This window comes from Antechinus flavipes, chromosome 6 (genome assembly GCF_016432865.1).
Source record: "Antechinus flavipes isolate AdamAnt ecotype Samford, QLD, Australia chromosome 6, AdamAnt_v2, whole genome shotgun sequence".
In the NCBI taxonomy this organism is placed as follows: Eukaryota; Metazoa; Chordata; class Mammalia; order Dasyuromorphia; family Dasyuridae; genus Antechinus; species Antechinus flavipes.
In genome coordinates, this window is record NC_067403.1 from 71,063,625 (window position 1) to 71,078,126 (window position 14,502).

A 14,502-nucleotide genomic window follows, 5' to 3' on the forward strand; every position below is an offset into this window, starting at 1 on the left:
TAATCCCTGAAGTTTCACAAATGGAGGAGCAAGCCATAGATAAACGCATTATTTTTATTGGTATGCATGAGCATTTTGGGTCATCTCCTGATCCTTCAAACAAACTAGATATCCAGGTTTTCTATGTTGGGATAATAATTAGCACTTATATAGGATTGTAAAGTTTATAAAGCATTTACTATACACCATCTCATTGAAGCCTCAGCAACTACCCTGGGAGGTAGGTTCTGTGGGTGTTATCCCATTTTGACAAATGAAGAAACTGAGTCACAAAGCATTTGAGCGACTTGCTTATGGTCAGACATTGTACATTTAAAGGTGATAACCTTGGTCCCAATAAATAACTGCTGCCTGACTGAGAACACTTTTCTTTCTGTTGTTATTACAAAGCAGCTTTTCCTGGAAAACAAGAAAGAGATGATGTATTTGTTTCTGGTTTCTGGCTTGCAGATATTTTCTGTTACCAACAACACAGAGTGTATGAAACTCCTGGAGGAGATCAGATGTGCCCACTGCTCACCACATTCTCAGAATCTATTCCATTCACCTGAGAGAGGGGAAGCCTCTGAAAGAGATCTAGCCTTGCCCTTGCTGTGTGAAGACTATTGCAAAGAATTCTATTACACGTGTAGAGGCCACATTCCAGGTAAAAGCAACCGCAGAATATTGAAATCACATGTCTGCATTGCAGTGCATGCTTTTGCTTGCGTAAGATTTCTCTCACCTTTCAAAAGATGTGTTTTCTCCTTCATGTGTTTATTTTAGGGCATCACGATTTTAATGGTGTATTGTGATTGTGCTTTTTAGTCATCCAAATAACGAACTGACCTTATTCAAACTTCTGAGTATTTTCTGTCATGCTATTCACAGGGTCAGCTTATTAGTTACTTTGGATTATGCATGGCAAATTTTTAATGCCAGACAAACTGTCTTTCTCATAATCTGCTTCCAAGACATTTTCTCCCTTTGCCAAGCTGAAGGATTGTTCACTAATTTTAGTATGACAAATAAAATAGGAAACTGAAGCTGCCGTTAAAAAGAATACAAAAGCTAAAAAAAAACAAAAAAACAACAAAAAAAACTATCCTCTGATTTTTTTTTTGAAAGACAGAACAAGGTGCACATATGCCAACAGCCATTTGAAAGTAGCCAGAAAATTTTAATCTTATTTTTGAACAAGACTGAATGCTTTCAATATATTATGATCAGGAGCAATCTTTAATGAAGAAGGGAGGAAGTGGAAAATTGGATGTCTTGATATTGAATGCCAAGGGGGAAATGTATGTATGTAGTTAGTTGTATGTAAGTTAGTATGTAGTAGTTTGCTGCTGGATCATTAAGTACTTCGAATCCCAGAATTTCAGTTGTTTGCCTCTCACTACTCCTATGGCCTCACCCAAGTCACTTTATTTCTTTGAGCCTCTATTTCCTCATGTGCAAAATGAGGGGATTGGGCCACATGACTGCTAAGGTCCTTGTTCAACTCTACATCCATGATGCTATGATCTCATTAAGCCTGAGGCAATTACTGTACACAACCTGACTTGTAAAGCATTGATAAAGTCCTCCTTGAAAATGTCAACATTCCATTTTGCTAGAGTTGATAGAATGGACATCATCTCTGAAGATGGAGTAATATCTACTAGGGGACATTTTGCCCAATTAGCTAAAATCACAGAAAATGAGCCACTATTTATAAGATTAAAAGATTTATCTTTAAAACTCCAGAATTGTGTGAGAGAGATTAGAGGAGAACTTTTAAATAATTAGGATACACTCTGTTCTTTTTTTAAAAAAAAGGCTTTCAAATACTTAGGGTTTGGGTGCTTTTGTTTTGGGAGCAGGGAAAGGGATGGGGAGGGAAGGGTTGTAATACTCTTACTGACTTGAGAAAACATTTTGAATAGAGTTGTTCATTCCCTTTGGTGTGGTTTAACATGTTTCTAAACTCATTCAAATATGAAAATATTATTATTGTCTTTATAAACTGCAGAGATGTTTCTAAGGCTCTCTTAAGCCAGCTGTTTCTTGCTCCTTATCACATTCCCCAAAGCACAGCAGACTAGGTCATAATTGCCAAGACTGCCTGCTGAGAAAAAGTAACAGATTAGATATCAGAAATGCTTGGTCCAAGCTGGAAGTGATGGAGATTTGCTTTTTTCTAATATAGGTTAAAAGTAGTATATAAACTCAGAATCTTGCTTAACATTTATATCTTTGAGTCCAAAAGTGGGATGGAAAAGTAAGGCAGTGATGCCTTTGGGGAGAAGAGGAGGTTTCTTTCTGTTGTATGTTGGGAATGATTTTAACTTCCCAAAGGAAGCCTCTTTGGAGAAAGAGTGAGCAACAGCACAGGAGCCCTAACTGCAGGACTCTCGCTCCCCAGATCAACATATGTGGTGACGAATGACAAATTTATTTTTCTACAAAGTTTGTGTATATGTAAAACCGCTGAAGTGCATCAAGATGTCAAGTGCTTTTTGTGACCACCCAGGTTGCCTTGAAAGATAACCAGATGAAAGCATAACTTTAGTGCTGGACAGAGCAGCCTGCATGCTTTAGCACCAACTCCAATGGGCGCCTTTCCTACATCAATCAGATGCTAATAATCATTCTAAATACGTATTCTCAAAGTGGACTGTAATAACAAAAAGATGTTGCATTAATTATCCCCAACTTGGCTAATTGATTTGTTGGACAGCCTGAGCTTTGGCCTGTGGATTAAGATTCCTTCAAAGTATAAAGTGCTGGATAATACTCCATCCCCTGCCCCCATCCCTGTTCCCCAAATCACAGAGATTATTGGAATCATAGACTTCTTAATGTTTTTTTAATTTTATATTTAAATTAATAATCATTTATTTTCTTTCCCTCTTGCATCCCTTTCCCTATTTTAAAAACAAAAGAGAATCAATTTTTTTTACAATAAATATGCATAGTCAAGCAAAACAAATCCCCACACTGGCTATGTCCAAATATATTCATAAACTTCTTTAAAAAAAAAAAAGAAAGAAAGAAATACCAAAAGGGAATCTATAACTTCCTCCCCCTCAAATCCATTTCATGATTAGTTTTTTCTTCTTTAATGGAAAGAAGAAAACATTTGCAACTTTAAATTCATAGCATAATATTTTTAAAGTTTGAAAGTACCTTAAGGACTATTGAGTCTAACCTTCTTGTCTTGCAGATGAGGAAACTGAGACTCTGAGAGGTGGACTAAGTTGCCCAAGGTCACACAAATCGTAATTAAAAGGAAATAATTTTTTTTTCATTATTCATTAGGAAACTAGACCTACACCTCTCTCTTAGTAAAGCCAATTCATCATTTGAATGATGAAAAAAATCACAATATACCATCAAGAAGCATTAAAGGCTAGAAAGTCAATAAAGTTAGGAGGAAATTAACCCAAAGAATGTATTTGAGAGGGAATTTGCTGAAACTTTTAGGGGAGGGAAAGTGATGGTAATACAGTCTAAATCTGTTATTTTATTGGTAGAGAGAGCTCCCAATGAGGAAACTCTATCCAGAAAAAACAGATCAGCAGTTGTTCCATCTAAGAGAGCTGTGGTGGACACTGAGGGGTTAAGTGGTTTGCCTGGGGTCACACAGCCACTAGATGTCTTTCCTCTTTAGCTATCTCCATGTCTGCTACTCCATATTACCTATAATTGCCAAAGAAAGAAAGGATATTCAGACAACAGAAAAAGAAAGAAAACATATACATATAAAAGGAAAAATCCAATTTTTAAAGAAAAAAATGAAGTATCAAAAAATTATAAACCACATAATTAGAGTTGTTCATGAGAAAGCCAGTACACAGAATTTTCCATTTTACTAGTGTAATAATCAGTTTCATTCTAGCAGCTGGAATTTACTTGATTTTTCTTCTCAATGACCATCTTTTCCCCTCTTTAAATACAATAGAATTTATTGCAGAAAAAAGGAGAAATTGATTGTATATAGCGCCATGCTTTCCCTTTCAAAGGCCTAAAGAAGTAGCTTCATATCAAGAAGGACATTATCAAGCAGAGATTTTGGGCAATCAAGTAGAAAGATTGAAGAACTACTCTCACTTTCAAGAACAAAAACAGGAAGGCAACAGTGGGCAAAGATCATCATTTCCCAAATTATTCCTTAGTAATAAATTGGCTAGAAGAGACCTTATAGGTCATTGATACCAACACCCTTATCTTGCAGATGAGGAGACTGAGGACCAACGAAATGTTTTTTGTCCAAGAACACACAGCGAGTAAGTTATGTAGCCAAGATCTAAGCATACCTTATCTGCATCCAAAGAACAGTTTTAAAATTATAAAAAATTAGCCTGATGGAAAAACAAATAAGTCATAGGACTTCCAGCTTTGGGAAAACTTAAAAGTCATTTGGTACAACCCCTTTATGTCATAGATAAGGAAGCTGAGGTCCAGAGTAGCTATCTTAAGAGTAGCTATCTTAAGCTGCAGAGCTATATTCAAACCTCCATCATAAGCCCAGACTGCTCGTGATAGATGGAACACCTCCGATTACATGCTCCAACCTATCCCTTTTCTTGAGGAAGAAACTGAGGTTCTGAGAGATTAGGGACTTGCTTGGGGCCACGCAAATAGTCATATAGCCTAAGTCCTCTGACCACAAATCTAGTTCAATTTCTAATATAGACCATATGTTTTTGTCCAATCATTTTTCACTTGTGTCATTCTTCATGATCTTGGCAAAGATAATGGAGTAGTTTGCTATTTTCTTTTCTAGCTCATTTTTCCAAATGAGGAACTGAGGCAAACAGGATTAAGTGACCTGCCTAGGGTCATATAGCTTTAAAATGTCAGAAGCCAGATTTGAATTCAAGAAGATGAGTCTTCCTGACTCTAGACTAGTTACTCTATCCACTGTGACACTTAGTTGTCCTATTACATGATATAGCCTTTAATTAAAAATAATTTTCCCTCTTTCCACTATACCAGGATGCCTATACATTTTTTAATTTGAATGACAACAAGTAGGTTGCCTTACTTATAAATATAAATATAAATATAAAATAAGGTATACCTTATTTTTCATTAAATGCTAGAATACAGCCTTTCACACAGGAGGATGTTCATAAGAAATAGACTGTCAAAGAAATAGCCTGTCTGCTTTATCTGTTTTCATTATTTTTCTTAGTACCTGCCCTACTGTCTTTTCACTATAAGCCATTATGTTATCACATGCCCAGAGTTAGCACAATTGGTTGAAGCCTGATACTAAGTAAGGTCAAGCTCATGGGTTTGTCTGATAGCAGTTAGCTTCCCTTCTGGTCCATGGCAATCATCTGTCTCTAATCTGCTCCAGCTATCTGGCAAATGTGTAATTTGGTGGTGAGATCCGTGTAATTCTTCTACTCGAAAAGCAACTTGAATCAGTGGCTATGTCTCTTCTTCCTCATGGGTGTAGAGCAGCTCACGCAATGAGAAAAGCAGGTTTTCCCTAGAATCCATGTTGAAAGTCTAGAGTTCAAGATTCCAATAATGGTATTTACTTTACAGGTCAGAGTTTTACAGAGTTCCTTGTGATACAGTAGGACTATATTCATGATTCAGGAGTATTATTAGTTATAGGTCAAGGACATTTGATAAGACATCTGGGCTAAAAATATGCAGCTGGAAGAGTAATCAGCATATGGTCATCATTAGCGGACCTGATCTTATTATGCTGATCCAGGGTGAGCAAAACACTCTCTGGCAGTAAAAATACTCTCCCATTTACTCCTTCAAGCATAAGGGTACCATTTGGTAAATTCTTTCTTCCCCTTCCATAAATGAGAGCATGATGCCCTGGAAGAATTCCGTTTCTCTCTGTGGGTGATCTTCCAACCAAAGAGATTTAATTCACCCTTGTCCACCACAAGGTCAAGTCCTTTAAAAGTCACAATTAATCCAGTTATTAAAAGAGAATTAAATCTAAATTTTCTCTTTGTTATGAAAATGCCATTCTTTCAGACATCATCATATTTCCATTATCAGACTTCTCAAGTTCCAGAAGTAATTCAGCATTAGAATTCTGCTTTTTTATTTTTTTTTAATTTGTCTAAGAGGCATGGTACCTCCAGAGCCTTGAAAAGAAGTTTTATGAATTAAGACTCATTAATCTTCAGATCTCCCATTTGAAAATTATTTCTCATTTCCTCATGATTGTCCCTTGCTAGTTCCATATAAATTGGAACCAGCCACCAGCATTGTTGATTAATTTTCCCCTTAAAATGGTTTCTTTTGCAGACTATAACGCTGGACTATAAAACAAGATTATTTTTATAAAAGCAAATCCTAACTTCCTTATGAATCACACTTTGAATTACTCTCTGTAAGCCTACATCAACTTCAAGCAAAAATTCTCATTAGTGTTTTATGGAAAGCCCTGATAACTTACACACTCAATCATAAATGCATTCATAGTATGTGAGTGGTCCAAGATTCTTGACATTTGTACAAAAATATCTCTACCTGGAGTTATTTACTTCAAAGATGATAGGAACCAGGCATGGGCATCCAAATGTTAAACCTAGCCCCACCACAGAGCTGAAAGTCTGCATGGGAGCTTTCAAATCAAGCTCTTCCCCTTTTTTTCCTGGAAGAGAATTATTTAAATTCTCTTAGGTATTTTTGATTTATATATTTAACCCTTAAAACCTAGAGAAGTAGAATAACCTTTGGGAAACTATCTTGATAGACAAAGTCCCTTCAAAGTTTGATTCTATCAACCTGAGTTATCTGTCTCATCCCTCAGTCATCTCTCCACTTACTAATCCCTCTCTTCCTTCACAAAGCAGCTAACCTCCTCTCAGCTGCTTTCCCCCTCCCCAGCTGTCATTCCTACTTTTCCCCTTCCCCCACCCAGACATCTGCTCTCACTTGCCCTTTTCCCAAATGCCAGTTTCAAGACAGTCATCTAGCTGGAAATCACCAGTGAGTGCACATTTCAGAGACTGGGGAGGATCCATCTATCACATCCGCTAACAGAGACAGCCCAGAGCAAGATTTTTTTTTTCAAATTCCAAGAACAACTTAAGATTTCAGGGGACTGATGTCACAGGAGAATCAAGCCCAGTAATTTTTAAGGCTACTATCCATTTGGGATAGAAAATGCTTGTTCCATTGGCATGCCCAACTTGACTGAGCTCAATTTCTTCCTTCTAAAAGCATCCCTAAAAATTGCTCACATGAGGGCACATCTTCGTTTCAGCCTACTTAGTAGGAATCTTTCACCTAGAACTGGTGAGTATGTAGAATAATGCTGGCAAGCCATTTTGCAACGTCACAATCAAAATCTGAAATTAGATGCCAATGCAAAGTTGGTGCGTCTAATTTTGTTTTGTTTTTATAATTAACATATTTTAAAACACAATTTTCCTCTGCTTCCTGGCCCTCCTTTATTATGGAATAATGGAACACTCAAAACCAGAAAGAAAACCTTGCTAACTGAAGTAGAGAAAACTTTGTCAAAATCTCACTCGTGCTATAAAGATCTTTTTAATGATCAATTAATTACATGTCTTTATAACAGTACAGGTTAAAATAAAGGAATAGGTTAATAGGTTAAAATAAAGGAAGAAATAAAAATAAAATAAAGGAAGGAATAAAAAGACATTAAAATAAAGACTTCTCTTTCTCAGTAAGAGTTTTCTTTAGTCATATAGTACATTTGATAATCATGAAAATCTAGATAAAAAGCTGGAGCTTCATAATTGTCTTAACGACTCAGTCAGTCAGTCAAGAAACATTACAAAGGCAAAAGGTTCTGGCCCCAGGGTGCTAACACTATTGGAGAAGGTAACAAGTTAACTTAATACATCTGAAATATATAGAATGGCTGAAAGATCATTTCAGAGGGGAAGGCATTAGCAACTGAAAAGACTGGAAGAAGACTTCTAGAGAAAGTGGGACCAGAATCTTGATGAATACCTGGGCAATCAAGGGGTGGCAGTGAGGGGTTCAAGACATGGGGGGAAGCGAGTATGGAAGCAAGGAGATGCAATGCTCTGTTGGAGGGAAGGGAGTAGGGGTAGCAGTGAGTGAAAGGTTATTGGAAGAAAATTGACAAGGTAGGAAGGGGCCAGGTTATAAAGAGCTTTAAATGCTAAGTAGAGAAGGCAAATATATTTCACCTGAAAATAGAGCAAGATTTTTGTTCTTTAAGCTGGAAGTGACTTTGAAGATAGCTGTGTCAAGGATTTGCCATCTAATCATTTCAACAGTTACTAGGTCATGTTGTGTCTATCTTTTCTTGCTTTTTTCCTCAAGCACAAAATAACAGAAAGGCTGATAGCATATAAGATTGTTTTGGAGAATAACTACCCTGTGATGATCATTAGAATTTTTTTTATATATAAAACAATAATTCTTATATCTAGTTCTACTAGCAGCAGAATACTTGTTGACATGAAAGAGAAATTCAATTTAAAAATTCATCCAAATGGACACTTACAGTATAAAAATCACTAGAATAGAAACTGTCCCTTTACATCCTTGAAAATGGTAGCTCTACTACTCAGTATTGATCATTCATTTAAAACTGGAAGGTACTAGGGAGGTCCATCAGTCCAATTTCTTCATTTATCAGTGATGAAATTGATAGACAGTGAGATTAAGTGACTTGCCAAGCCAAACAGCTAGTGAGTGACTGAAGTGAGATTTGAACTCTGGTCTTCTTGACTCCAAAAAGTGCAATGCCCCATTCATTACATCATGCTGCCTCCTTTTGGTCAGTTCCTGTTTATTGCAAAGAGAAGCAATGCCATTGTGATAGTGATGTGATAAGACAAGACTGTTTTGATTTTTCTCCATTTAATCATAAATGCTACAACTATACTAAGCACTCATCACTGAGCAGATCAGATTACATTCTACTCTCTAAAATTTAAGAAAGATTTTATGTATCAAAATCTTGGTTTTGAATTTGTATTTTCTCTTTAGAGTCTATCAAGTAATAGTATATATAGCACAGCTTTAAAAGAAGAATTCATGTTGGAGAAGCTCACATTTCCCCTTCAAAGAGATCAGAAAGAAACTCTAAGATTCATATTAAGTATTTATTTATAAGATTCTTTTCAATATCTCCTGTATTTTTATTTCAATTTTATTGTCATTCATAAAAAGAGTGCTGGGTTGGGGATCAAAATAACTTGAGTTCACATCCCACTTCTGACACTCACTCTATAACCCAGGCCAAGTCATGTTACCTCTCCCAGCTTCAGGAAAATCCTTCGATTGTTCTTGACTTGCATTAAGTTGGTGAGGGAACTTCCCACATAGGAGTTTCCCATTATATCTGCAAAAAAATTATGATTTCTGACAGGACAATAAATCATATGTAGGTGATTTTTTCTCTATACAGTTTCTATCATGCAAAATTTTTGTGAGCTTTATTTAAGTGGAGTTTTATTTTCTACTCAGAATACATATAAAAATTCAGATGCTTTCAGATGCTAAATATTTCTCATGATCTCTTTTTACATTTACTTCAAAGGTTTCCTTCAAACGTCAGCTGATGAGTTTTGCTTTTACTACGCAAGAAAAGATGGTGGGTTGTGCTTTCCAGATTTTCCAAGAAAACAAGTGAGAGGCCCAACATCTAACTATTTGGACCAGATGGAAGAATATGACAAAGTGGACGAGATCAGCAGGTTCATAAAGATAAATGCTGCTTAATCTAAAAAAAAAACTGACAAATCTTTGTGGTTTTGACAGTGAATCAACTCAGTCTGTGCTTATGCTCAGCAGCTGTGTCCTCCAGATGTTTTTTCCTTCTGTTTGCTTTCTTAAAAATTACATTAACGTAAACGCCTTTTTAATATTTAGGTTACTAATCATGTTTTCTAAGCTTGGTCTCTCTCTGATTCATATATATTTCATTGATATAGTTTTACATTTGTATTTCATTATTGAACTATTCAGTATGATTTATTTATGATTAACAAATCATTTCTTCATGATGATAGTCTTCTCTAATATTCTAAAAATAAATTTTGACTTATGAATAGTTAGTGAAGCTTGCTAAAAATTAAACTGATAATTTAGAGAAACTTTTAAAATACATCTAGGCTATCTTTGCTAATATCTCCTTTATTCTTCTCTCTGATATAAAACTGCTTTGCTTTTTAAAAGATCTATTTCCCTGCCATATTGTGACTGTTACAGTAGCCTTTCACCACCCTCCAAACACTGATTCCTCAGAAACTATGTCTTGAAAAAGGTGTGAGATATTACATCTCTGCTCCCTCCATTCCCAATAAAAAAAACCTGACTGGTTTTCTTTGATTTGTCTAGAAAGCACAAACACAGCTGCTTCTGTGCCCAGGAAATTGTGAGTGGGTTGAGGCAACCCATTGGCGCCCTGCACTGTGGAGATGGCTCCCATCGTCTCTTCATCCTTGAAAAGGAAGGCTACGTGAAGATATTTACCCCAGAAGGAGAAATTCTCAAGGAACCTTTTCTGGACATACACAAACTTGTTCAGAGCGGAATAAAGGTTGGCATTCTTTTAATCTTTTTTATATTTTGTGGCACCTTTTGCTATTTTTGTTTTTTGTCAGGATTTATCTTTCTAATACTGTTCATTTTCCTAAAGGGAAAAATAGAGAGAAAATTGTGGCTCTTTCAGGAGAAAAGGGGGCAGAAAGAGGAGAGAAATTAAATAATTTAACTGAAGTGGAAGGAAGTTGCTGATTGTTCTGGGTTTGGTGGTTAGAGAGAAAATCCCTGGGCAGATAGTTACACTGTTTTTTCTATCCCTGTAGAGGTTATACCTTTCAAATGAGTTTTCTCAGGCTTGCACTGAAAGCTACATAGCAGACTGTATAACTAGCTGCCCCTTGGAGTCATTCGCAATTGGTTCTGTCAATACCAAGTCCAGTGTATTATGATGGTTAAAAACCCATAGTCTGAACTGCCAATTTCAAATGCATAAGAGATTCATATATGATCAAGAATGAGACATTTACATCTGTATCTGCTAGACAATGAGTACTTCTAGATATTCATGTGGTTGTGTGGTATTCTTCATGTTCCTCATTTTGAGACAAAGTGATCAAAATAACTTCATGTGTATTTCCTCTCATCATGCTATCATAGGTATCATACAGATTTTGCTCTGGGCTGAGCACCCAAGAACATCATTTGATCTGGACCCAATTAAGTTCTTAATTTCCACCACTCCAAATGTTTTTAAGCTTTCTGTTATGGAGTACATTTCCCCCAATATGCTTTCTTCCAGTAAGTTATCTGGTTTGTTTTGTAGTTGGGTCCATTTAGAATAAGAAAAATTCATTTTAGTTCCACATCTAGGATACTCTTGACAACCAGAAACTATAAGGTAATATGTGTGTGTGTGTGTTTGTGTGTGTGTAAAAAATTATTCATTAAAAAGGGGCATACTTGTAGGGGAGAAAAACAACAATAAAATATTTGAGCCCAGTGAAGATTACTTAAAAAGAGAACTCATGCATTTTGATAATCTGTCCAAAGAATGTCCATCTTTTTAAATAGCTCTCTTCAAAACTACTTAATCCTTCTAGTACATAGTTTTTGACTTAAATTAATATTTACTTGTTTCTGAATATTGATTGTGTCATAGATACAAATTTAAAGTTTTGTTTAAACAAGTTTAGTTTAAACAAAAGTTTAAAGTTTTAAAACAATAGAAGTTTGAGTAACCTAAATGATTAGTTATTATGTATCTTAAAATCTAAACTTTGAATCTTCCAGATCTCAGTTTAGCATAGGTTAAAAAGATACATAGTCTTTTCTATTTGAAAAAAAAAGTTAAAGATTAAAATATTTAGAATGCACTGGTCTATGTCCCAGCTACCAGACATCTTTAACTGTATATTCCCCAAATTACAGACATAAATCAGAGGAGGAGCATGGATTGATCATGTCAGATTTTGATAGAGAAACTAACGCAGTCATGTGCTAATACCATCACTGCTGGCATTGTCTCATTAATGCTAACATCACATCACTACTTTTTGAGCCTGTCTATCCCAACAGACATTTAGGAACTCAAATCCTGGCTTCATGAGAAATGTTGATGATTAATACCATTAATTGTACAATTATTGAGCTGGCAGGAGCTTTGGAGATCCTTCGATCCAAATCTTTCATTTTATATTTGAACAAACTAAAATCCAAGGAAGCTAAATGCATTGCCCAGTGTCACACAGCTGTAACAGACAAAGGCAGGTTTTTTAGAATCAAGAATTGACATCTCTCCTCTATAACATGTTATGTTCACAATCTTTGCATTTTAACTTTAATTGCTCTAACTTTGGATGTTCTCTTTGATATATTTCAAGCTTTCAGCTTCTCTTTTATAAATAAAAAAAGAAATGGTCCTTTTAAATTATAAAAAAGAGCTAAAGAATATTTTTGTCTGTATATTCTAAACTCAATTGTTTTTAGCTTTTGAAACACAAAAGGATCCATTCTCTAAATAAAACTGTCAAATTTCACTTACAGAGCATATACAATGGTACCTGCAACATTTAAAAAATTCCTATGTAATAAAATACAGAGGGTATTTTTTCAGATACAAAACTATATTAACATGAATCGTGAGTTCAGTAATGTGCCATCAGAACTGTGATTAGGCTGTTACAACTGACCTTTGTACTAGGATGCCAGCATTTAGAGGGCATTGATAGTATTTTTATTTTTTTTTTAAGCAAAGAGCAATTACTGGACATTTCTATCGAGCAAGAATAACTGTCTAATGACTTTCTTTGTTTGGAGGTAAAAATCTCTGTGGGAAAGGGTTAAGTCCAGAAAGTACTGTGGTTTAAAGGCATGAATCAAACTTAGAAGAAAAAAATTTGTTAAAAAAAAAATAGATCCTGCTTCCAGCCCCACAAGATTCCAGGTTCTCTCTCTCCTTTTTTTTATTCTGAGCACTCTGGTTCATCTTGCTCATCAATTTCTGTATGGAACTAATGCCAATGTGAGTTCACTTGGTCTCTATAATATACTTTCTTCAAGTACCACATCTCCACCCATTGGCAAGCCCCCCAAATCATACTACTTGGCATATAGTAAAACTAGATGAGAAAAGATATAAAGAAAAATGTCCCCATGAGATGGGCTATTAAAATATGAAGCTGGCTACAAGAGAGTCTAGGGAATTGCTTTCTCTAGTAATCTTTAAAGAATATAAAAATAGACAATCATTTTCTTTCTGAAATGAACCTGCTAGCATCAAGGGCTTGAAAGCTTCTCCTTGCTCTGTGAATCCTCATTTCTACTTCAGCATAATAACCAAGGGTAAAATCATTTATAGGAATTGAACAACTGCTAACTTTCTGACTCTGTTTTTACTAAGGCTAAAAAATACTATGGGAAAAATTTAAAAACAAGCAAAATCATCTTTCATTGATGTCATATGGACTGGGAAAAAAGCTTTCTATTCTAGGCTATTGACTTGTGTTTCATGTGTAGAATATAGAAGTCACAAGTACGAACACTGGAAAGAATCAGAAAGAACTAATGGCTTGTTGGTATTGAGAAATAAGTGCTATTAGATGACAAGTACATTTGGATCTCCATTTTAAAAGATGTGATGAAAGTCTATGTTTGTAACTTGGTATTTCAGAAAATGGTAAGCTTTGCAGAAACTGAGTCACAACTTAGCACCATTTCCTGGAGATCTTTGAGTAGAGCTCTGCTGGTTCATGCCCAAATCCTCTTACAGATAGGGCTCTGGCATTCAAGGATTAGGTGAAAGATGGAATTTAGTCTTCAGGACCCTAAAAAAAGGTAGATAGACAAGTATGGTGAAGCATGTAAGAATCATGAACTAGGCACAGGAGACACCAGGTTCCAGATCTTACTTTAGATAATTTTTTTTTTAGTTCTCTGACCTGAATCAAGTCACTTAACTTCTAGGGATTTAAGGAATTTCCCAAGACTTTTTTCTACTATGTCATAGATGGACGTGTGCTTAAGTAGAGGGACTTTTCTATGCTGAGGAAATCATAAGTCCTTTGCCCACTTATAAAGAGATCTTTCTTTCTTTTCTTCTTCTTCTTCTTTCCTTCCTTCCTTCCTTCCTTCCTTCCTTCCTTCCTTCCTTCTTTCCTTCCTTCCTTCCTTCCCTCCCTCCCTCCCTCCTCCCTCCTTTCTTTTTTTTCTTTCTTTCTTTTTCTTTCTTCTCCTTCTTCCTCTTCTTCTTCCTCCTCTTCTTTTTCCTCTTTTTCTATCTCTTCTTTTTCTTCTTTTATCTTCTTTTTCTATCTCCTCTTCTTCTTCTTCCTCTTCTTTCTCCTAGTCCTTATTGCCAGTGGGAGACATGCAGAAACTCTGACTCTTGGAGGAAAGTATCTTTATTCAAGATTCTAGTAAATCCAAATCTTTAAATTGTTTGTGTATTTCTTGGAACATTCTAGAAATTCTGTTTTCCTAGAAGTCTTTTGGAAAGATTTATGCAAGACTGTTTCAGATGGAAGAAAGTACTATTTTTTCCCCTTAATGTACCTTTAT

General features: G+C 35.6%; 1 protein-coding gene across 3 annotated transcripts in view; it reads left to right on the forward strand.

Moving 5' to 3' along the window:
- HHIP (hedgehog interacting protein) overlaps positions 1-14,502 on the forward strand; it is a 137,217-nt gene that overhangs the window by 6,194 nt on the left and 116,521 nt on the right. For all 3 annotated transcript variants that reach the window (XM_051963768.1, XM_051963769.1, XM_051963767.1), the window contains exons 2-4: positions 451-646; positions 9,500-9,656; positions 10,300-10,501. In XM_051963768.1, coding sequence (XP_051819728.1) covers positions 451-646; positions 9,500-9,656; positions 10,300-10,501 — 555 coding nt within the window. The remainder of the gene's footprint in view (positions 1-450; positions 647-9,499; positions 9,657-10,299; positions 10,502-14,502) is intronic.